Here is a 26,071-nt window from a genome sequence, read left to right as displayed (position 1 = left end):
AATATTTAAAAAGTTATGCTAGAAAATTAAATTTGAGGGGGTTGACAGCGAAAATGCTTTGTATTTCAGTAAATAGACGTCATAGAAATTTAGTATCGTCTGCAAAGTTTCATATTGTGAAAAGTTCTACAACTTTGCTAAAGAAACTATTCATGTATCTTCGCTGTATCAAAAGTTAGATTTTTTATTTTTATTATAGTAGGCCATGTTCAAAAAAATTTTTCATCAACATTTCCGTTTTATTTTTGTGAAAAATTCATTTGAACATTGTTTTTGGCTAACATGAACCGTTCAAGCACAAAAGAATTAAGTTCGTCAAATTGCCTTTTCCGACCACTGTGCGATGTCATTCCGCTGTGCATACGAGACAGTTGTCGAGCTAGAGATTCCTAAAATCGGTTTCTCCAAAGCCCAAAAAACAAAATCACTTTCGCTCGACCGCTGCCGCTAAACCGAACAAAAGTAAAGGTATGTGCGTAAACACATTCACAATCGTACTTCGATCCCATATCAACCCCCACTTTGCACCGCATGTAAAATATCATCAACATCAATACCAATACTTATCTTCTGATTTCTGTCTCACTTGTTGACCATGGTATTATTGCGAGCATCATTGCACGGGTAACAACAGGTACAGTTGATGTAAAAAAAAGGCTTTGTTACGCACAAAACTCAGAGAAAGAAATAAGTACAAGTCCAATCGATGTCCACGTAATGAAACCATTCCTTTTTATCGTTGCCGCTTCCACTCTCACTTCACTGACATTACAGCTCACTTTGTAAAAAATGAGAACATATACGAATGGTGAGCGAACCAAATCTCCTTCGTTAATTTACACTACATTATTACTCCGTTATAAATTTAGATCTTGTTTGACATCCCCCCCTCTTCCTTTGATAACCTTGAACATAAAAACTGTTCAAAATTTGTATCGGCCCTGATTCAATTTTCATTTCTGTAATTCCAAACTCCACTGACAATACACGGATACACATGCAGGTTCATCAAACCGATAAAAACCCGCAACACTTCGCTCGCCTGTTTCATCTCTTTGCACCACTACTATAGCACTGAACGCGGATGGAGTTAAAATGACTACTCTCAACTCAATATGGCTAAAATTCTTCGAACTTTGTCTGCTGTAATCTGCTGTCAATTCCACTAATTTGAATAATCGAATTCCAATAATAAAACACCCCGCGAAAATTTACTAGATCAGCCGTGATGCCACTCCAATGAAATTTTTTGACAAGCAAAATGATTAAAAATCAATTAATTATATTTTCGTCTACATTTAGTGAAACTTAACCAATACCCGTCTACTATTAAGCTTGAGCCTGAGGTTGAGCTTCACGACCGCACATTTTGTAGTTGCTCCTCCGTGATCGATCTGAGCTAGTAAAGCTCACAAGGAACCACGTAAATGGCTACTTGGGATTCGTTTGCCATCTTCAGTGTACAACAATTCAGTAGCTACCGCTTTGTATAGATCGATAACGGTGCCGGCCACGTCCTTACGATCGTTAGGGTAAGAAAGTAAGTTGTAAGGATGAAGGTGTAACAATCGTTGTTGTCGGAGGCTGAGTTTGCCTCTGCATCTCCTCGACTGTGATGGAAAGGAAAGGTTGTATCACCGTGGTAAGTGACGAAACCGAACTATGTTGCGCGCGAAGTTAGCTCATTACGAAGGCAAACGAGAGTGACGCGCGTCAACCATCCACCGCCCGATGAATTCAATTGTTTAAACATTTGTTGATGTCCTATCCCGAATACTCTTGAGAAAGCAAACGCAGTATACATTGTGTAGTTCATCTCCCAGATGGTCTCGAGATACGATGCTGGCCTAACAAGCCAGATGTCGTAGGTTCGAGTTTCAGCTCGGGAGAAACTGTTAGTGTCAGTGGCATCGTAGTGCTAGCCCCGCAGTTGCCTGTACACTGTACGGTCAGCTGCGAAGTCTGTGTATAGATAAACAGGAGGTCGAGCTCCGAATCGGAATGTAGCACCAAGGCTTTGCTTTGCTTTGCTTACAATGTGTAGTTAATAAATCAATTACGATATTTATCAACCGAACTCAATTTGTGACTCGCAACAAGCAGGCAATCTTCGGCTGAACGGTCATACCAAGACTAAGCTTATCTCTGCATCTTATTACTCCGCCATAGAGAGAAAGGTTTGTGGCGAGGCTCGCGTAGTACGAATACGAACGGTGTGTATGTTTTATCCTACTGTTATTGAAATAAATGAAAATATCAAAAATCAAAAAACAGAAGCACTTTTTTTTTCCTAATAACCTTGCACACTGACTCAGGGAAAGCTGATATTTGGCTGGTAGAGAGTGAAGAAAAAGTTTATCCAATCGCTTTCCGACCTTCTACAAAATTTTTTGGTGACAAGGCCTTTAATCTGAATGCCTAAATTAGTTTGCGATTTACCGCAAAGTTGACGCTGCGATGTCAACTTTTATTTACTTATTGGAGTTTTGCGATGTTCGAAAAATATATTGATGAATTATTTAATGAAACGTATAGAAGTTTTTAAGTAGTTATAAATTAAACTTGATCGATTTTACGTGGGTATGTTCTTTTACCTATAAAAACTTGTATCTTTCGAAAATTTGAAGAGATACACATTTTGTGTCTTCTACAACATTAATTAAAATTATGTGATCTACAACTTTTTCGAAAGCTGAAAATCTCTGGCGTGTGAAAGAAACATAGTTGGTGTAGAAGCACCATCTCCGCGGCCAAATCGCGAAATCAACAGTACTGATCCGTTCGCTATGGAAGGCTGCAACCAAATGAACGGGTGTTGCAGCAGAAAACATACCAATATACCAACATATTATATTTGAAATCGCCGTCTGTTGCTGCATTTAGGAATTTAAGAATTTGACTGGATTTTGCTGATTACACAATCAGTTTCTTCTATCGAATTCCGCAAACTTTCTGCTGAGTTCTAAATAGCTCGGCTTTTAGGTACATTTTTTTGCGCAAAATAACTTAATTTCATCTAAATTGGCAAATGGAAATTAAACTGCTCTTAAGTCTTCTCTTCTAATTGGTTTATTTGCATCACATGACTTGCTACTGGTACGAGTTCAGCGGTTCTCTGCATCTACCTATTTTCATTGGGAAATGATATTCTCTGCCGATTACCATATAAAAAAAAAACAAACCTCTCGACACTCGTTTGGGAGGTGTCAGAAAAATATCCCAGGACACTTTCCACAACAAAAAATTCCAGCAACAAAAAAAATATTTTCGGTTGTTGAAAACGCAATCAACGCAACATTTCCCCAAACGAAATGCCAACTCTCGTAAAAAGTTGTGAAGCAAGCCACCACCAACAGAGCAAAAAAAAATATTTCTTTTTTTTTCAAATAATTTTGGGTTCTGTTGCTCATTTTAATCACATCCGCGGACTCCGCTGCTGTCAGCCGCAGACGAAGAGAATGCATAATGCTGTTGGTAAATCAATGTCAAAAAATGACCCGCGCTGGCGTCAGTTCAGTGTAAGTGACAGATTCTGGACATTTTCGTGAATTTCCTATGAAACGCGGCTCAAACGTGATCAAAGTGGACAGAGAATAAATAAAATTGTGGGATTATCACGCTTGTGTCATTACCCAAAGCTTCTGCTTATAAATTTGAATTACAGCAATAAATCAAAAGGTTATTTTAAATCATACTCAATTAAATAACTCCCGGCAATTAAAACACGCAATCGAATCATTTGGCACAGATGGGACTACATAACGTACGGGCTTCAGTTGGTGGTAACAGATAATGATAATAAATGTGTGTGACCTAATTCAATTTGAAACGTATAACATAAAGGACAAAAATCCTGTGGCATTGTGCTGTTTATCACTAAGGCAATAAAATGTATCAAAAACACAATTTTTAATTGCTGTTTAACCAAGCCAAAGTTTCAGATATAGACTATCTCACCAAATCTCTTTAACCTCACTTTTTTGACAGCTAATGGTAACTTTGTTTACGTGTTAGATTGTGTGTTTTTTCTGATTGAGCAACCGTAAAGCATTTGGTTATTTATAATATAAGACAAGTTATACAAAACTAGAAAAAGCGAGATTCTTGTTCTTCAACATATAAGTAGTGATAGCCATCATAATTTGGCATAGTCTCTTGCAGTATGTGTGCCCGCAACACAAAAAAATGCTCATAAGTTTATATCATTTCCCAATCAATTGAAAAAGTGCCAAACAATCGTTTAATGTGGGTGTTTGTATTACAATTATGTCACAAAATTCTTTCATGTCGTTGTTCTAGGAAGATTACTATTATACTATCTTCTAGGTTATGCTTGAAAACAAACATGGCATCTATCTTAAAAATCACTGCCCCTTCTTTTGAAAATTGGTACCGTAAACTGGGGTGACTTTGATCACTTTTTCTATTGTATCTCAAATATTTTCAGAATATACTGAAAACAATATTATTCGATATTTTTAAAATAAGTACTGGCATGCATTGAAAAAGATTCAGTCACTACTTCAAAAGTCTAGCAACATTTTTGCTGTTTTTAAATATGCTCTAAAAATTTTACACCAATCATCATTCCGGGGTGACTTTGATCACTTCATTGTTTTGTTGAATTTGGTGTAACACTTTGCTACTTTCACTAAATTGAACAGCCTTGAACGGCTTAAAAGAGTTTATAAATATAGAAAGCAATTTGGGGGCCATTCACATTCTACGTGAACAGTTAATAATGGCGAATTTACGAGATTCATACAAAATTTTTAGAATATATATGAATTGTTATCCACTGAGAGAGAAGGTGGTCTAAAATCATCAAAAACTAGTCCACGAGGAATATGACTTATGAAATTGGCCAAATTTGCATGTTCTTTCACGTCTTGGGTTTTTGTTAAGAAGAAATATGTAATACGCTGTGGAGAATATTGGGACTCAACATTGCCTTTGAGGAAATTTGCAAAAATAACAATAAAATGTATTGTTATAATATTTGTTCATCTTAAGAACTAATCTGGGAACAAAATAAAAAACTTCACGTATTGCAGCTTGTTGTTTTGAATCTGCTTGAACCGATTGTTTGTATGCAACAAAAATCGCCAAAAATACACTTTATTTTTAATTAATATTTTAGCATGAAAAACACTTTTTAGCAGGAAATGCATGAGTAGTAGCAATGCGAACATATATCCACGCATTCAGTGAATATTACGACAAGTCCCAAGCACTACGAGCTCTTTTTTACCACATTTTCAAAAAAGAGGTACAGTGATCAAAGTCACCCCAGTTTACGGTAAATATATTTTGTTGATAGAACACAGATTCTCTCTGAAGTTGATTTCATTATTTACATGCATGAATTATTGATCGAAACGTTGATAGGCATACCCCTACACTAGCCAAACCAAGCACAGCAGATGTCACAGCAATAAAATTTTCCAATTAGACTTTGCTCTATAGTGTATAAACAGTAATTATTTTTGTATTACACTAGCAACACAAAACAGTTCCCGTAACCAATGCGAGATACCTTTTCTGGTTTTTAAAATATGTTACATATTTTATGACAAGCAAGCACGCGCGCATATTGGTACGAGGAAAGAATGATGACCATAACTTTCCTTGTCGTGCCTAAATTATTCAGCAATAGTTTGTATTAGTTGATTTCTTTTTCCTTGCGCCTTCACCTACCGCATTTTTTGAGTTTATATGCTCATATTGTTTTATCAACCTGGAACGACGGTAAATTAGTTGAAAAATATGAACGCGAATGAATGCAAACGTCATCCGAAAACCGTGCCCCCAATCCGTCTGCTTTTCGTCTTATTTTGGATTGCTTCTATGTTTTTGGATTTTAACTCTCATCCTCCTTGACAACTTCTAGCTTCTACGATGACCAAAATTACTTACTAACTTCGAGCTAGCGAACTCTGATGCCGGATTCCTGCAACGAATTTAACAGCAAAGCCAATTTGCAGGGCGTGATGGAAGCTTCCAGCATGATGCCTGTTGCTTTAAACATTGGAAATTGTACTTTTTGGCGACGACATTCATGAAAGGGGCGGAATGTAGCTTGAAGAGACAGACAAGATCCTACTACGAATTATAGTCGACGGTCGGTCAGGAAACAGACGGGATTTGCTAAGAAGCTATAATTTTATAACCTATCTGGCAACATATTTGTGTGACATTTATTATGTTATAAATTGCAATACTCCGTCAGTAAACAGTTGACCTTCGGTATATAATTTTAATCCAATAACTGGTAATAATTATTCTCAGATTTCAGGCCGCATCTCGGAAGCGAGTGAAATCAAATCAAAAAGAAAATGAATTTGGGACAACGCTCTGATTTTCGAACGCAACCCGGAACAAAAATTTCGCGTTGATTGTGATCCATCATTATATGACCATGTCTGGGCAAAGAAGGCAAATCCTGTTTTCAACGTCATTGCCTCTACCTATGGACACAGCCGGAAACTAGTTTGTTGTCTGGTTCCTCTTTCCCATCAGTAGGGTCAAAATATAAACATTTCCCTACACCCACCCCTCCACACTACTCTTGTAGCTGACCAGGTTTTGCCGGAAACACACTGCGGCCAAATATGATTCCGATTGCGGCAACCCGAACTGCCGGTTCCCTCTATGCAGAAGCTTATGACACTGTCAAACATTTTCATAGTGCAAATATTTGCATGAGGCTGCACTATTGCACTTCACCTTGCGCGCGGTATTGCATAACGTATCTGAGTTTGTGTGGATGTGTATGAGTAGATATTGGCGTTGCCGCTTTTCCCCAGTTCGGAAGGGTGGGTGGTATTTATTTAAAAATATGAGATGCAGCAAATATGCGCAACATCTCTCTCTCTCTCTTTTTTCGGCTATTTTCGGACGTGCTTCGACAGCACTAAGCGGAACAACATCATCAAAAATTCACATGCTACTATTGTCGGCAGTTCAGGATGGTCAACAGTATCCTCGGACCAGCCATTCATACGCATAGAAAAACCACGCGTGAGGAACAAAATCAACACAAGGATAGTGGACGATACCGCCGCTGCTATTTTTATTGGGGTTTGGAATGTCTGTTTTAGGTATTTTTTTTAGTATCATTCGGGTTCGAGCAGAAGAGACTTAGATTTTTTTGTAAGCTCGAATGCTTCCCGGCCCACGTTGCTGTGCCGCTTAGTTTAAGCCGATAACCGCTTATATCTTAAATGTACCATTATTTCCAACAACTAATAACGGTTATAGGTATTATCGGTTTAGTGCCTAGTGGTTCGAGAGCTCAAAATCGTGAAATCATTTCATTTACATTCCAAATACTAGTTTCATTGCCAGACTATCTAAAGAATCACCACAAGTTCCAGTATGTATGACAGGTGACGCTGCAATATCTAACTTTTCAGTCCTACACCTCAGAGAAATGGAGTCTTTAGCAAAGTTGTAGATAATGTTATCAAAAAAAACTTTCTGAAGCCTTTTTTAAAACTTCTCTTGATTTAAAGATACACCGTTTCGTATCAGGATAGTCCTTAAAATTCGTTTTTTGTATATCTAAAAAACAGTAGCATTGAGAAGGCAAATATAATCAGCATATATTTGCACATCATCAAAACACACAACTTTGTAGAAGACACAAAAAAGATAGCTTCTGTACAGACAGAGTTATTGCCAAAAAATACTGGAAAATATCTTTTTTTTTTCAAATTTCCAAATCTGTTTTTTTGTTTTTTTTTTTTAATTTCCAAACCTGTATCATATTTCCAGTTCGCTTATTTTTCGCTTTCCCTACTGCACACGTTGAACTTCAATCCTAACGGGTAAAAGCCGTTGTTAAAAATAGAAATTTAGTTCGAATAATTTAGCCCTACGGAGCACCTTCCGTTGTTAGGTCGCACTTGCAAGCACGACTCAGACTAACTTTGGTCTCAATCACACAGGTCTATAAGCATTATCAGCATCAGCTGACTCTTCTGTGTGTGATGAGACATTCCTTTCAGTCTATAAATAACGCTTTCGCTTTCCCTACTGTAACATTGTTTGCTTAATGCACTTGAATGTTAACGGGTAAAAGCCGTTGTTAAAAATAGAAATTTAGTTCGAAAAAGTTTTTCTACAATTTCGCCGAACACTCCATTTCCTTAAAGTGGAAGACTGAAAAGCTAGATTTTGCAGTGTTACCAGTGGCGTAGTTACGAACTAAAACTTGTCATTTAGTACATAAAAAACCTATGTAATAAATTCAAACTGCTTTGAATCTAGCGATCCAGTAAGCATGATACGGACACCAGGCGACAACACGGATAGATTGGACCAACGAGCAATACAGATATCGAAGGCATAGTGGATTCCTGAACTCAGCAGAAATTTTGAAAATAAGTCCTAGTTGTCTATTCACTCTCGGTATTACTTCACAATAGTGTGTTCCATTGCTCTGTGGTTAGCAATGTCGATGGTTAGCTCTCGGTTTTCCGGTTGTGATATCGGGTTCGATTCCCGATCAGGTCGAGGATCTTTTCAAGCTGGAAATTTTCTCCACTCAGCACTGGGGCACGGTCAGAGCCAGATTTACGATTGTGGGGACCCGGGGCCCAATTTTAAGTGAGGGCCCCCAAACATAATAAAACCGTTTTTTATCGTACGAGTTGAAAACATTTATTTGTTATTGAAAAGTTACCAAATATTTGTGAGACTTTTTCCTACGATTTTTTTACAGAGAACTTAATAATTAAATAATCAACATTCAACTCCTTCAGTATACCGTACTTGCAACTTAACAATGCTAAGTTTGACAGCCTTGTATTCTTCATATTCGTACGCAAATCCGCAATATTTATATTCCAAGAGAATCCAAGGTGAACTCTAATGAGTGTAATTGTGATATTGGCGCTCGCGAAAAAATAACACTGATGGAGAGTTTCAAATCGAAATGGTCTGTTCAAATTTTCTTATTGAAAATCAAACTTTTGATTGAATCTCATTTTTGATAGAGAAAAAAACTTTCTCTAGATTTTTGGGGTCCAAAATCGGGTTTCCCACGAAAGGCAGTAAATCAAAAGTCAGAATCACGAAAGGCAGAATCACGAAAAGCAGAATTACGAAAGGCGGAATATTTCATAAGGCAGAATAACGAATGGCAGAATCAAAAAAAGCACGAATGGCAGAATCGTAAAATAGTCTTTTTTCTTTTTAACAACATACACTCGCGGCTTTTGGCCGACTCTATTGTCCAAGTGTATGCTGTCCTTACTCGCTACTGCTCGTTCGGACTTAACTAAGGGAAAGAAAACCTGTTTGAATAATCCTAGAAAACCAGTAGATCAGTTGTTTGTATGCGAGAGGCCGCCGCTTCCGACGGCGGGTCGGCGGCCGGCTCGGACCGCGGAAACCACGCCAGCTTTGTGCCGCCTCGGTTCCTTGCCCTCGAAATTCTGCCTTTTGAAATATTCTGCCTTGTGTGTACGGTCATAGAGTTCTGCCTTTCATGATTCTGCCTTTCGTGGTTCTGCCTTCTGTGGCGAACCCCTCAAAATCTCCCAAATCTGCAAAGTTCTTGATAATTATGTGAACAACATCCGCGTAAAACATACGACAGCCAGGTGGAAGCATTGTATCGATTTCGTTGATAAAAAGTACAAACAGCAATGGTTCCAGATTGCTTCCTTGGGGTACTCCAGAAGAACCGCAAAATCTCAGAGATTGGGCAGATCCGATCTCTATTAGACAGATAAGGTCTATATCAGGTGACGAAAGCGTGGATTGGGACGATTTTTTCTAACCTTGCTAAGAGAATGCCATGATCCACTCATGTTGCCACCTCGAGAGATCGAAAGTCAATATCTAAAAGTGTTTCACCTAGCGTTGCAAAGTCAGCGCGGTGGAACTCTAAGCTTTGTAAGTCAAATACTATTGGGCAGCAGTACAACATTGACTCAGAGGGCACGATGGTATGGATCAACTCCCACTGGCGATTTTGTCACCAACTGAAACAAAATCAAGGACGCAGCTACTACGATTTGCTATAGCAATTATATGTGTTAGGCTGTTTAAGCTGAATCTATCCAACAACTGGATGAGCTATGCACTAAGACAATTGTTGGTGAACTTGACCAGACCTAATTAGGCTGATTGTAGTCTCCAAAAAGAATAGCGTTATCAGAGTCATCCAATTTGAATATTATCGCTTCAAACGTGTCACCGACAACAGCTGAATCTAAGTAGCAACTCAAATCACCAGAAACAGTGATGAGAACACCCCCACCGTGGCATTTTGCGTGTTTCTTGGGGGACGATCATTGCGGAAAGCAGTGTACGAGTTACCAAATAGTTGTGCTATCAAGATAGTTTCGGTGTGAACTATGACATCGAAACTAGAATCAAAAGCGGCCAAGAAGAAGTCATGTGCATTTGCTCTGCTTTTGCGGAGCTCTTGCTTTATCGAGGTTCAACTTCCTCGGATACCTCTCAATTCCATACCAGGTATGGAGCACCAATCCCAAAACGGTCACTGGATTCATCAACCATATTGTCCCGGATTGGGCACAGGCTTACAAACAACTAGCTTAACTCCATCAATGAGTTCAAGCATCCTATAATCTGTGTAAAGCAATCGGGGCCTGTCACAAAAGATTCCTGTCGCTGTGGCACTTCTGCCCTATGCCCCTTGGGTATACAAAAAAAAGAATTCATCGATCTTTGTTCGCAGCCCACTGACGTTCTGGTAGTAGATTTTGGGTCGACGTTCATTTGAGGTCTAAATACGCTCGATGATGTAGGAGAAGGTCGCTGTGAAGCAGAGGCGCATGAGGGGTGATTAAATTGTTTGTACTAGAGTATTCTAATACAATGTTTACATACAAACTATTTTTTATTCAATAAGCGTGGCGGTTGCTTATTGAGCTAAAAAAGTGTTTAAATTCATGCCGAGACATTGTAAAGTCAATGGTTTCGCAGTATTGATTGTAAGTGGCCATCATACGATTTAAGGGTCCAAATTTTGCATAATTTGTGCGGTAATGATTGGTGGCAAACGTGTTTCGATTTCGAATAGGGTTTGCAATCCCGGGAACGATTTCCCGGGAAATAGCTTTTCCAGAAATATTGATTCCCGGGATCCCGGGATCCCGGGATTCCCGAGTTTCGCGAGTTTCGCGAAAAAAAATTTAAGATTCACTATAGTTTCTTATGCAATACTGCCGCGCATAGCATGTCAGTCCCACCTGCATTTTCAGCAAGCCGAGAAAAACGCGTTTTCCGCATGATTTTATAACATTGCTCCTTACGAGATGGGACAATATGTTTGGATGTTTCCCAGCAGTTTTTCAGAACAAAGTTGATGAGCTCATCCATTGTTACGAAACTATGCATTGTTAGCTACCATATACGCGTAATAACTCAATTTTACTGAAAATGCAAATGGGACTGACTTGCTCTGCGCGGCAGAATAGTGCAATGAAATTAAATACGTCGAACAGATGCGACCTGAAATAAATCATTTAATAAAACTCAAAGTCAGTATGGTATTTTAACGTAAAAATCATCTTTGCATGTTAATTATTAGGCATTCATATGCTCTTTTTTTTGTTAGGGAATAAGGATTACGTTGTCCATTGATGTGAACTTTTGTAATAATCATATGTTCTAATACTGACTTATTTTAAATCGTATTGAACTGATTATTCAGTATTCTATCGTTACTTTCCGGTTTGTGGATCGAAAAACGAAATAAGGTAGTTAGATAACCAAAATTCTTCCTCGGAGTCTTACGCTCTAATATGCAGCTACTCGAACGAAAATACAATGCAGCTCAAATGAAATGTTAACCAATATGAGACGATTGGAGAGTGCTTCATTTAAAACAGAGTGATTATGCTGTTCATTTTCTTTGAATGTTTTCGATTGAGTATGAAATTTAACCGCACTGACGGTGATATAAACTCCAAAAGGGAAATATTGTTCTGTCAATTTGAGACCAGATTTGAGACGCAGTTTATTCGAAAAAATCGCAATGACATAGCAAATATTATTAATAAAAAAATAGCGATTAGGTTCGCTACCGCTCAAGTAAATCGTAAATGTTTACTGTAGTGTAAAAAATATTTTGCCCAAAAACTCCGTATCAAATATAGCAATTATTTTCCTTGTCTAATGCCTGCCTAACACTCCGTTTTCTCTTGAACAAACTGAAAGAATCGGACACCAGTTTTCAATTAAATGTAGCAAGAGCTGTAATCGGCGATTTAAAAGTATTCTAGATTCAGCAGACTTGAGCAAAGTTTTACAGAAGACATATAAATAACATTTTTGAGCTTAAAGGAAAATTGTCAGCGGATCTGAAGCGATTGTTTGACGACATGAAGACTTTTAATCCTCCTCTTTTGCAAATATATGCTACAAAAATCGATCACGAATTTCTGATGTTGTTCAATTCATATTCAAGTGTTTCGTATCTCATTTGTTTTTTATTCTTCATGCGAATTTAGAATGAAATTGTAAACAATTTTTTGTTGCCTTTTACTGATAAACTTCATTTAAAATCTCATTTTTGCTAAAAAAATTCACTTCCCGGTTCCCGGGAATTCCCGGGAAATGAGATTTTTCATTCCCGTTTCCCGGGAAATCGATTTCCGGGAATATTGCAAACCCTAATTTCGAAATTGTCTAATAGGTGCGTAGAAATTTAGCTTAGATAAAAGTGTAGCTGAATCAATGCGCTGCGAAACGATGTCAATTACAAATGACACTATTGCAAATTCACGACGTTCTTCCAATGATTGTATGTTTATGAGCATGCAACGTGCTTCATATGATGGAAGAGGAAATGATGTCCAACCTAATTTACGAAGAGCATACAATAGAAATTGCTTTTGTACTGATTCTAGTCTTTCTTCGTGCGTGATTGTATAGGGTGACCATACAATGCTGCAGTATTCCAGTATTGGTCTTACATAGGCTATATATAATGTTTTGATGGTATACGGTACGTCCCAACCGTGTTGATGCGGCGGATAAGCTCGAATGAGGTGACAATTTGATGAAGTCGGTCTACTGAGAACATCATTAGAAGAATGATGATTAGAGGCGGGAGCAAGCAATATACTAGAAATTGATGCAGTATTAGGGCAAGCATCGTCATAAAGAGAGATAGTACTCGAGCTATCCAAAAATTTGCATTTTATTTGTATTTGGTTATTCTTGCAAAAACCAGAAGTCGCCACCTTAGAATTAAAAATGGTTTAGAAATCGATTTTTGGCTTCCCGATCATTCTGAGCTGTTTTCCGAAAAAATTGGCTTAAAGTAAGTATTTTGTATACCATTCCTTCAAATTTAAGAGGGGTGTCAAACCATCATAGAATCTTTTCTTGTAATCTAAAATCCTATGTTTCATTCTTCTGAAATTTTTGTTTCTCCCCCTCTTTCAGAGAAAGGAGGGGTGTCGAACTAAAATTGAAATGTTTTTACATGCCAAATTTGGTTCCATTTGGTTGATTAGGTCTCGAGTTATGCATAAGTATGTGTTTCATTTGTATGGGAACCCTCCCTTGTAGAGAAGGGAGGGGTATTAAACCATCAAAAGAACCTTTCCCAGCCTCTAAAACCTCTACATTCAAACTTTCATGCCGATCGGTCCAGTAGATTCCAAGCATATATGGATTGGTTAGACAGACAGACAGACAGAACTCCATTTTTATATATAAAGATATATATGAAGCTATAAATTTTATTCAAAAAAACAAAAACAGGTTCGCAAATTTTTCCGGTTAAACAATACTGAAATTCCCTCGACTCGCTCGGATATCGCCTGCTTGAAGAAGCCATTAGGCGACATCCATAAATTATGTAACGCAAAAAAAAACTTTTTGGACACCACCTTCCCTCATATGTAACGAAACGTAACGCCAATACATGCGTTACGTAATTTATGGATGTCGCCTAACTCATTGAATGTACGTCATAGAGTCAAATAAAAAAATACAGAAAGGTTGTATGCTAAGCCACGACCGCAACGTCAACTACATAAGGTTGTTTGTTACATTGCTTGTATTGAATATTTTTAAAACTTTGCACTAGCAAAAGTTGAAGTGCTACCAAAAATCAATTTGCATATATAAATACGACATCTCTGAACAGAATGGAACAAACATTACACGGCGCACGCAAGTTTCAGCAGTCAAAACCTGCATGCAGGTTAAATAATATTTCACTTCTACTTATAGCGCTAAAAAGGGCAGTTTGTTGTTTCGTTTAAAATTGGATATGATGCTTATTGCACCTCTGTGCTGCCGCTATTGCTACCCGCTGCTACGCTGCTACCCGTTAGTTGGGCTCGTCCTAGTCGCAATCTACTAGTAAAGCAGAGACAGGCTCTTATATAGCCCAAAGAGTGCAAAAAGTTGACGAGGTATATAATTCTGTCGACCGTGCTAGCGAAAACAAACGAAATCTGCGTTTTCATTAGGGCTTGACTATTTTCAATAGTAAAATTTTTCAATCGATTGCTGCATTCATGATTTTTCAATCGATTGCTGCAGAATATAATGAAATCCATTAAAAACTAACCGACTTATTGATGTAGAACTACGTCTCTTAGAAAGTTCGGTTGAAAAATAAAAATCTAAAAACCGCAAGAGTGATAAAGTGAAAAATATATCCAATTTCAAATGCTAATGAATCGATTAGTTTTCAATGGGCAATGGGCAATGATTATTGTCAAATGCAACCCAGTGATGTAACAAACAGCCTTATGTAGTTTTACGTCAACTTTGCGGTCAATGCTTTGCACACAACCCTTGTTATTAGCAATTCAAAATTGGATCTAGTTTTCCTTTTTTCCGTTTTTGGGTTTACGTTTTACACTCTTATGTAGCCGAACTTCCTGAAAGACGAAGTTCTACATCAAAACAGAAACACCACGATGGAAAACTCAATTGAAAAAGAAATGACTAAAAGCTTGAACAGTGTTAAGAAGTGTTGCGATTCGAAAAAATATAATTTGAGGAAAACCGCAGTCACATCCGGACATATTTAAAATACCGTTCCGATTGAGATCCATGATTCCAAAAAAAGACAATGATTTTTTACCTCTGAATACGGTTGGACATACGTTTGTCACAGGTTTTGTTCTTGTTGTTTTTTACCAGCTGGTACAAAATAAAAGCATTACTCCCCACCTTAGAAACATACCTGAAATATTCGGAAAAACTAACACCACAAAGATAAAATTTTGTTGGTTTCATTAGAACTTAAGTCTGAATCATTTTCGATAGGATCGTCAGGTTTCAAATAACTTGAATTAGGTTCGAACGGTAATATTGATGTCACCGAATTCGTTGTTACTTCCTTAGCATGAACGGACGCTATTCGAATAGGTTATGGGCCCAGGTTATCTTTTAGCAAACTGTTGGAGAAGCTTTGGCATGCATTTGATCATGAAAAAGGAGGGAATTTGGAGTGCTGTTAGTTCTTAGGACGACGTTCAAATCAGCATTAACCTATTGAAGCGTACTCTAGCGACAATACTTAGGCATCGAGAGGTACAATTATAGCCTTGCACAAAACGCGCGATCGTCTAAAAATGTATGGAAAAATCTTAAGACAGGAAATACCGAAATGAACGATGTCATAGCATGTGTCCCCTGCATTGAAGGATGAGGCTACCATTCAAATCTGATAGTACGAAAGAAAGTGATGTCCTTGATCCCATTTGGGATTTATGTTGAGGAATGGAGAAGCAGAATTGGTGGGAACAAAGATTCCGTCACCATCATCACCTTCATGCAGGCAAAATGTCTTTTTTACAGAGTTCAAAGCGTAGACAGAAACCCAGATCACAAACTAAAGTGTCTGCGAACCAATAACGGTGGAAAGTAAGTCGGTTAGCATTCCGAGGAGTTTCTGAGGACAAACGGCATCCGTCACGTAACTTCAAAGAGCAGACAAGTTGATTCCTGACACTCATGGCGACAACCATCTCTCAACAAATTATTTTTCACAAGAGAAGGAAGACCTGATACCGTGTCCTGTGTGGTAAAATCATTCAAGGAGATCCAAATGACTTAGCGTCGAGTTGACAAGCGCGGATGACCAATCCCGTGAAGATTAGGAAGGTGAGAAATCAATTCAAGCGCAATCCAAACTTTTCAATTTGGGACGCTTCGTCCAGCAGGCAATACACAGTGGTTCGCCCATAGGTCAAAAATAGAAAAAAGTTTTTTTGTTTTCTGCTTATTATCGATTTAATGGATCGGTTATGTTCCTGAGAATGCAGAAAAAAATTTTTTGTTGGACTATTTTATAAACAGTCAACTTTTGAGCACGAGATAAGGGAAGGTGTTTGACGCTTGCAAAATCAGCTTAAACAGTACGTGTTTTATACATTGTGTATATATCCACTTAGGAACAAATTCAGTCGCTTCATCTGTTTATTTTTATTATGAACCTTCAGAAAACAGGTAAGTTTTGCTATTGCGATATTGTTTGGATTGGTATGTGTTAAACTGTTATCAAAATTAGTCGTGAGAGGGAACGTAGTAATAAAGTCAAAGAGCACCACTCATATTAAAAATCATGTAAACTTTTAAATGATATCCACGCGAGATACTATCATCAAATTACCACCAAACGAAAGGCTGAGGACTCTGGAAACATTTGGTAAAGGTTCCATTTGCATATATTTGCAGGCAAGTCGATGACAAGCGGCTAAAAATGCTTACTTTTTCGCTTAAATTTAGGGTTTTCTGCATAGTTTCTTAGAAGAGTTGTGGTACATTCAGCTCAAATTTACTAATTTGTTTTCAAACTTTTCTCTATATTCGAATTTTGATATTTGGTGTGGAAATACGGGAGGTTTCTGAGACAATATCAAATTTGTTTGAGGTTTTTCCAATGATAGAAAAGTCAAACTTTGATCGCTTGAGGATTTACTTAACACAACCCGATTGAGCTAAAATCTTGCATAGGGACTTTTTTCGAGAAGGCAAAACTTTTGAAAACTGCCACATTTTTTAATTCAGTGTTTTGGTTTGTTTGTCTTTCTCTAAGCTGCGTGGCCACGCCCCAATGGCAAAAATCTACTCTGAACTCGATAAAAAAGACTGCGTGTAGAAAATTCAGCTTCAGTTTAGTTTGTTACACAATAGCGAGTGCAGTGCAGCTGTTAAAGGTACGCGACATTGAGAAACGAGAGCTGCATACGAGTCAACTTCCAGGCACTGCGGAGCATGTTACCTTTATTTTGCATACGGCAGCAACAGTTACCATCGTTCGCTGCAGGATATTTTGCTGGCACAGCTACTGGAGGGCACAGCGGAGAGCAAATTTTATTATGCGCGGCCAAGAAAAATATTCAAAGCTACCGTTGGTGCGACCATCAGCGTTCTGTTCGTTCTGTTATTGTTCTGCACACGTGAAGATTATGGAATAGGTTCGGTTTTATTTTGCATACGGCAGCAACACTGCACCATCGTACACTGCATGATATTTTGTGGGGAACAGCAGAGAGCAAATTTTATGCGCGGCAAACAAAATATTCAATACCACCGGTGGTGGTGCGATCAGTATTCTGTAGCATACCTTTCGAGCTGAAGATTATGGAATCGCTTCTTTTCAGAACTATAAATACTTGAAGATAAGAGTTATGAGAATTTTCACAGCTACTACTAGTGTGAAATGTTCATCTATTTCTCAATAATCATTTTTACAATAACAACCAGGGCGCACCAAAGATAAACGGTAGTGTTGTCTATGAACAGTTTATCACAACAAGATATAACCCTCATTTCAAGAACTGCTAAATTGAGTGATTTTCTGGTTTAATTGTTAGTTTGTGCCCACTCGAACACCGTTATCAATCAAATATTAGAAACGAAAATTAGTGAACCTAAGAACCAGAGTGATTTTCGCATCGGGAAAGCAAAAAAATTCTTTTGATGCTTATGAAAATCACTCAGTAGTATCGAAGGTGTATTGGTTTGTTTGTCCTTCTCCAAGCTGCGGGGCCACGCCCTAATGGCAAAAATCTACTCTGAACTCGATACAAAAGACTGCGTGTAGAAAATTCAGCTTCAGTTTAGTTTGTTACACAATAGCGAGTGCAGTGCAGCTGTTAAAGGTACGCGACATTGAGAAACGAGAGCTGCATACGAGACAACTTCCAGGCACTGCGGTGCATGTTACCCTTATTTTGCATACGGCAGCAACAGTTACCATCGTACTCTGCAGAATATTTAGCTGGCACAGCTACTGGAGGGCACAGCGGAGAGCAAACTTTATTATGCGCGGTCAAGCAAAATATTCAATGCTACCGATGGTGCGAATATCAGCGTTCTGTAGCACGAATTTCTAACTAAAGATTATGGAATCGATTCTTTTCAGAACTATAGATGCTTGAAGATAAGAGTTAAGAGAATTTTCGCAACTACTACTAGCGTAAAATTTTCATGTATTCATGCATCGTTAGTTTTACAATAACGACCATCAAAAATAAAAATAAAACCAATTTTATGCATGGTTTTTAGTTCTCAACGATGAACTTGTTGTGCCATGGAACTGTTACGGTCATTGGTTCTGGATGTAATTGCTGGAAATCCGAAAATTCACGGATAATATTAAATCGCCGTTTTCTCAACATGTTGTTTTTCATTATGGGACAGTTATCCGGGTACCGGCAGTGTATACCTTGTAGTATTTCTTTCCAAATTAACGTATACGAAGTCTTGTAGCAAAACATGTCGTACTTGGCCATGTTGTACTTAGCCTGTCATACTGGGCACAGCCATAAAAACGTGTAAGAGGTCTCTTCTAAATTACCTACTATAAAAGTAAACTATATAGCGCTGGAGTTAATTCCGTGATATCATGGATAAGTTAAGTCACCTACTGAATACAAAAAAATAACTGGCCAAGCTCCAAACGAAAATGTTCGAGATAATCTATTCAACAATCATACTGGGCACAATCTTAATAGCGCGCGATACTATCGTCAAAATGGTCGCTACGCGGTATTCGGTTGGATTGTTATTTTACCGCATGCGAAATATTTTCGAGCAGATATAAATTATTTTTGAACGAGGACTGTAGCCTAGCTAATGTGTTAAATTGTTTGAAACCTCTTTATGCAAGAGCGATTCATCCAATATTTAAATTTATATATTGGAAATATCGTTAAAAATACAGAATACTAACCAAGTATAAAATTTACAGGAATTTTAACTCTCGAAAGACCAACCATTTGAGGTTACTACACCTAAATTTAATCCCCAAACACGTACACCAACTCTAATCTGCAAAATATTCAATAAAAAAAATTGAACTCGTATTCTTTTATGGACATACTCTATTGCTATTTGTAATGAGAAGCACCCTATAATACGGAAAAAATCTGCAATAACAGTTTTTGCAACTCTCTGTTTTTTTTTTCTTCATCTACAACAACTCTCTGTTGTTTTTTGCAATTTCGTCATCATTCAGCTAATTGTATTCTATCGTGTCTTTCTCTTTTTCCTTCCAGTCACAGAGAAAGAAATTCGACAATGGTAAGTAGTAGAGTGCCACTGGTAGCGAATCGACTCATCATCATCATCACGTATCGGTGGAAGTGTCAAACAAGTCGGACAAACCCTCGAACTCGATTAATATTTTCTTCCTCTCTCCACATTTCTCTTTTCTGTGTTTGTATTGATTCAACCCCGGCACTATTTTGCGGGACCACCGGTGTGAACCGTAATAAACACAGGCACAAAGGATTCCTGAAAGACTGTCCCAACGGGCTGCTGACAGAGCAGGTAAGCTAGATTTATTTTCGAATCGATTTATTTCTGAGAGATTGCATTTACCTTCCTCTCCTCACTCCCCTGTCCACACAAATTGACCAAAATTGATGACCGTCTGGGATGCGAAGCGACGATACAGTATTAATAAAGGCTCTCTGATAAAGCTCCCAAATAAATGGCGAATGCTGATGTCATCGTTTTTAAAATGACCATCTGCGAGACCTGGGAAAGCTATTCTTGTACGAATACTTGTCAACAGACAATAATCTCCCACCCTGGCGTCAATCACCCCCCGGGACTGTCGCTACCACAACGAAAAGTATCATTTATCACACCTTACCTCAAGTCTTCTGCCGTCATTGTTCATTCTCTTCCACCCACCCGCTAATCGATTACAATAACGTAGCTTGTCGTAGTGGATTAATTCGATGGGATCTATTACATACCTTCAAATGCAGTACGGATGGAAGGCAGCTGCTTGTCAGCAACCGCCAGCAATTATCAGATTAATTAAACTTGTTTCCATTCAATTATCGCTGTTACTCGACGTGTGATAACCCTTCCGACCCTAGGGGCCGTTGCTAACCAATTTTCAAACCATCCGTTAAAAAAAAAGTTTTCTACCTAAGTCAACCCCGCGTCATTACCCCGTGAGTACGCAAATGCGCATTTCGGAGGTTAACAGCTAAAGGCAACACCTTCGCCGGATTGCTAGAACGCCAACGAAAACACCACGCGAAAGGTTTTTCACACCTCCCCGCGTTTCGAGGTGGAAAATTAGACCATGTCATCCTGGTTTCATTAAATTGGCTTACTTTGGCATTACGGTAGCGCAACGCAGCGCAAATCTTCCGGATAATGTCGACAGCAAACTCATCGTTGCCAACCAATCGCGAGTTTCGTTTCGATAATCGCCTATCGCCTCTAGTTGTCAACTACCTAACCACATGTTGGCAAAACATGTTGGGTGGGAATATCATTTCAAACCCGGTAAAGAGCATCCGCCAGGCACTGACTGGAATGGCGCTCTGGCGCTAAGAAGTTCAATTATATCTGTGGTTTTTGTGGCTCTTAAGTACCATTATGTATGGGCTTTTTCGTATGTTTGGCTGTGGGATGGGATAAAATTATTTTTCTTATATAATTTTATACCTATGCTATCTCTGCTTGAATCTATTGACCTTATTTGGAATGGCACTACCAGAATAGAAATGTTATCTTGTTTGGATCAATAATGGGATCAACAAAACTCGTTAATTCTGGCCGATTCTCCTCTCGAAAATTTGTCCTAAAATTTATTGTACTGATTAAATTATAATTATTTGATAAAATAGTTGAATATTTGAATAACATTGACACAAATTATTAGACATCGATTACACAAAATAACACGTTCTAAAAATAAATGAGCTAACATCAACATTTTATCAACAAAAAGCCGACAATAAGAAGCAACACCATCTAGAATGTCAAGGATTGATGAATTAAAATAGAAACAAACCAAAATTGATACTAAAAAATAACAAAAATCAAGAATCCAATAGATTGCGATTTAAGCAATACAAAACCATATTACTAGATCCATGATTTTGAATATTGAAGTGGAAAAAAAGGAAACATATAGGATTCAATAATTCAAGATGATCAAAAACTTCAAAAATTGAATGATTCCAGTAGACCTATAGATGCAACAATTTCACTGTTTCAGGAATGTAAATATTCAAGAATCCTCAATACGGAATGCAGTAAAAAAAAATTCAAGTTTTCTGGAATAGGAGAATCCTGCAATTGAAGAACCTTAAAATTCAAGATGATCTAAAAGTTTTGCAATCTGAGCATTTCAAATTCAAAGATCTGAAAATTTAGACTCCACGTTTGGAAACCTTAAATTCAAATAATTCTGACATATTCAATGATCCAAAACCACGATAGTTGAGGTATAACAAAACCCCAAAATCCAACTAACTAAACATAATTTAAGAATAACAAAGAACTCCATTAACTCAAAAAATAAAAAAAATCCTGATTTCAACGATTATAAAATCCATGATTTTCCATGATCCATGATCAATTAATCCACAATTTCACAAGTTTCTGTAATAAAATTTTCTGTAATAAACGAAGCTTGAAGCTTGAAAAATAAGGTTTCATGTATGTAAAAATTTGCTATACTGAATCGGTAACTTGAGAAATCGGAGCGTTCGAGAATCTAAGATTATTTCTTTTCTTATTCAAGGGAACAAAAATTTAGACTCCGAAATCTGCATTTTAACAATTCGAACACTTTAGAACACAATAAAAATGTCTTAGATTCCCAAGGGGAAAAATAAAAATTTTCGAAAAATTTTCACTCCCAAAATGTCACATTTGAAGGGTCCACACAAAGAAAATCTAAGAATCCAAAACTTCAACAATACTCATACTCCATGGTCCAGGAATCTATAAATCCAATAATGCAAGATTCCTTAACTCCAACCATAAGAACTACCTTACTATTATAAACAGTCTCAAGCCGTGTTGTGGTCGTCTCCACTCCGGCCCAGGATTGATTTTAAGAACCATCTTTTCCGGGCTGTCGTCCAACATTCTCACGACATGCCCAGCCCACCACCACCTGTAATCTTGGCAGTGTGGGAGATGAATGGTTTCACAAGCAGCTTTTGCCGCTCGTGGTTCATTTACCTTCTTTACATTCCGTTCTACTTTCGCAGTTCAGCGTAGATGGTACGCAACACCTACCACAAAAGATCAAAATAATGGTCGCAGTGGTCCAAATCTTACAAAAGAAAACACCTTCCGTACGAAGGCCGCAAAGGCGCGTTAGTTCTCCTCAAGCATAGTCCATGTCTCATGACCGTCGGTGACTTCTGGTATGATCGATGTCCTAAGCGAATCGATCATCTAAGAATTGATATTTAAAAATCTGGAGTTGCAGACTTTAATTTATGGGAATCAGAGTCTAGAATCCCAAATTCAAAATCCACAATCTTCAATTGGATAGCAAGATTCCGGAATCTAGAGTACATAAATCCAGGATTATAGCAATACAGTTAGGCCCGGATCTAGGGGCGAATGGCCCGGACCTGCCGTTTCCAGGGGCCTTAGTCCTGGGGCAGACGTGAAGCCAGAGTGACGACCTTTTTTTTCTCGGCACCTTCCAGCACGTTACCTCTAAATATTTTAAAGATTTAGGGACCTCACAAAAATAGCTGCCCTGGGCCCCTCAGCGCCTAAATCCGGCCCTGAGTCTAATCATATATCGGTTTTCTCCCAGGAACCAATGCATCAAGCCAGCATTTAATAATAAATTAAAAGATTCAGGTTTTACGCAATCTGTACATTTCATTAGCTGTGCAGCTCGAGAAAAACTGCCGATTACGTCATATTTGTCTCGTTTCCATCATTGCAGACAACAAGAGAAAAATAAAAATGAAGTAGAAGTCGCAACAAAGTAACAAAAAGGAAACCAGGAAAGAAAAGAGTCTGAAGAAGAGAAAAAAGAAAGGCGAAAGTGAGAAAGTAGGTCAAGAAAAGAGAAATGAGGAAAAAGTAGCAAAAAAAAAAAGAAATTAGGAAGGAAAGAAAAACGAAAACAAAGAAGCGCAAAAAAGAGAAGCAAAAAGAAAGAAGTGAAAAAGAAAAGAGAAAAAAGTGAGAAAAAAATAAGAAAAAGTAATCGTGAATACAGCAAGAAAATAGAAGCGAAAATAAGAGAAGCGAGAAAAAAGAAGCAAGAAAAGGGAAGTTAAAGTAGAGAAGACAGAAAAGAAAAGCGAGAAGCGAGAAAATAAAAACAAAAAAAGGAAAAGCGATAAAAGAGAAGGGAGAGAGAAGACGCAAGCAAAGAAAAGTGAAAAAATTAAAGCAGAAAAAGAGAAACGATAAAAGAGAAGAGAAAAAGAGAAGCAAAAGAATAGAAGAGAAAAAACTAAGCAAGAAAAGAAAAGGAAAAATGACAAGAGATGAGAGAAGCGAACAAATAGGAACAAGAAAAAAACGACCAATAAGCATAGAGAGTCAAGAAAAGAAAACAAAAAAGCAAGAAAAGCGAAAAGAGAAGCGAGAGTAGAGAAAACAGTGACGAGTAAAAATAAGCAAAGAAAAAGAAGCGAGGAAAGAGAAGTAAGAAAAAAGAAACGAGAAAAGAGAAATGAAAAAAGAGAAGCGAGAAAAAATCCATGAAAAGTGTAGTGAAAAAGAGAAGAGAAAGGTGAAAAAGTAGAAGTGAGAAGCGAGAAAGGAGAATCAGAAAAAGAAAAGCGAGCACAAAGAAAAAAGAAACGAGAAAACAGAAGCGAGCAATGATAAGCAGGAAAAGAAAAGTGAGCAAAGAAAATGAAGAAACGATATAAGAAAACAAATTAAAGAGAAGCGAGAGAACGAAAGCAAGAGAAGAAAAGCTAGCAAAGAGAAAAGAGAAGCGAGAAAAGAGAAGCGGGAGAAGAGAAAACAAACGAAAAAAGATAAGTGAAGGACGAGGAGCAAGGCAAGAGAAGCGAAAAAAAACGAGAAAAAAGAAAACAAAAAAGAGAAGCGAGAAAAAAGCGTGAAAAGGAAAGTGAAAAATGAAATGAGAAAAGTGAGATAAGAGGAATGAGAAGCGAGAAAAGAGAAGCAAGAAGAGAAACGCGAGTACAGCGAAAAAAAAGTGAGGAAACAGAAGTGAAAAAACAGAAGCACGAAAACAAAAGCGAGCAAAGAGAAAAGAGAAGCGAGGAAACAAAACCAAGAGAAGAGAAGTGTGCAAAAAGAAAAGAGAAGCGAGAAAAGAGAAGCGTGTGAAGAGAAGCGTGAAAAGAGAAGCGAAATAAAAAAAAACAGAAACGACAAAAGAAAGGCGAAGGAAAAGAAGCAAAGAAAGAGTATAGAGAAGAGAGAAAAGTGAAGCAGGAAAATAAAAGTGGGCGAAGAGAAAAGAGAAGCGAAAAAAGAGAAGCGATATAAGAAAACAACTTAAAAAGAAGCGAGAGAACGGAAGCAAGAGAAGAAAAGCTAGCAAGGAGAAAAAAAAGCGAGAAAAAAGAAGCGGGAGAAGAGAAAACAAACGAAAAAAGATAAGTGAAGGACGAGGAGCAAGGAAAGAGAAGCGAAAAAAAACGAGAAAAAAGAAAACAAAAAAGAGAAGCGAGAAAAAAGCGTGAAAAAGAAAGTGAAAAATGAAATGAGAAAAGTGAGATAAGAGGAATGAGAAGCGAGACAAGAGAAGCAGGAAAAGAAACGCGAGTACAGCGAAAAAAAGCGAGAAAACAGAAGTGAAAAAAACAGAAGCACGAAAACAAAAGCGAGCACAGAGAAAAGAGAGGCGAGAAGCGAGAAAACAAAAGCAAGAGAAAAGAAGTGTGCAAAGAGAAAAGAGAAGCGAGAAAAGAGAAGCGCGTAAAGAAAAGCGTGAAAAGAGAAGCGAAATAAAAAAGAGAAACGAGAAAAGAAGAGGGACGAGAAAAGAGAAGCGAATAAAAGAAACGAGAAAAGAAAATCGAGAGAAGAGAAGCGAGAAAAGAGAAACGAGAAAATTAAAGCGAGAAGCGAAAGAAGAGAAGCGAGAAGCGATGAGAGAGAAGCGAGCAAACAAATCGTGAAAAAGAAAGTGAAAAAAGAGAAGAGAGAAGAGGAAAGAGAGAGAGGAGAAGCGCAAAGCGAGAAAAGAGAAGCAGGAAAATTAAAGCGAGCAAAGAAAAACAAGAAGCGAGATAAGAAACGAGATTAAAGAGAAGCGAGAAAACAAAAGCAGGAAAAGAAAAGCGAGCAAAGAGCGCGAAAAAGTAGAAATGAGGAAAGAGAAGCTAGAAAAGAGGAACGAAAAAAAGGGCGAGAAAATAAAAGTGAAAAAGAAACGATAAAGGAGATTCGAGACAAGAGAAGCGAGAAAACAAAAACCAGCAAAAAAGCGAAGAAAGTGGAGCGAGTAAAAATAAGCGAGAAAAGAGAAGTGAGAAATGGAAAATGAAAGACAACAGAAGAAACGCTAGGAATGAGAAGCGAGTGCCTCTAGAAAACACGAGAAAAGAGAAGCGAAAAAGAGGCGAGAAAGAGGCGCTAAACCAGAAAAGAGAAGTGAGGTCAGAGAGCTTGAGCTTGAGCTTGATTGATCACCACCGGTTGCCACTTCGTTACTGCCAAGGATCGACCGGAATTGCACATCGAGTTTATCAATTGTTGCTTGGGATTTAGCTTTTCGATGTGCATCTTCAATGATCCTTGCATGCTGATCAGTACCGACGCCTGCCAGTCCAGAACGTAGATCAAAGGAACGAAGGGAAGGAAAGCTAGTTCGATACTTGTTGCTACTAGA

At 37.9% G+C, this 26,071-nt stretch overlaps 1 protein-coding gene across 9 annotated transcripts in view; it reads left to right on the top strand.

Annotated features, from left to right (window-relative positions):
• Positions 1 to 26,071, top strand: part of LOC129719020 (frequenin-1) — a 354,341-nt gene that overhangs the window by 245,414 nt on the left and 82,856 nt on the right. For all 9 annotated transcript variants that reach the window (XM_055670334.1, XM_055670328.1, XM_055670333.1 and 6 more), the window contains 2 exons: positions 19,518 to 19,542; positions 19,743 to 19,791. In XM_055670334.1, coding sequence (XP_055526309.1) covers positions 19,518 to 19,542; positions 19,743 to 19,791 — 74 coding nt within the window. The remainder of the gene's footprint in view (positions 1 to 19,517; positions 19,543 to 19,742; positions 19,792 to 26,071) is intronic.

Source organism: Wyeomyia smithii, chromosome 1 (genome assembly GCF_029784165.1).
Source record: "Wyeomyia smithii strain HCP4-BCI-WySm-NY-G18 chromosome 1, ASM2978416v1, whole genome shotgun sequence".
NCBI classification, from domain to species: domain Eukaryota; kingdom Metazoa; phylum Arthropoda; class Insecta; order Diptera; family Culicidae; genus Wyeomyia; species Wyeomyia smithii.
This window is presented reverse-complemented; position numbering and strand designations above follow the sequence as displayed.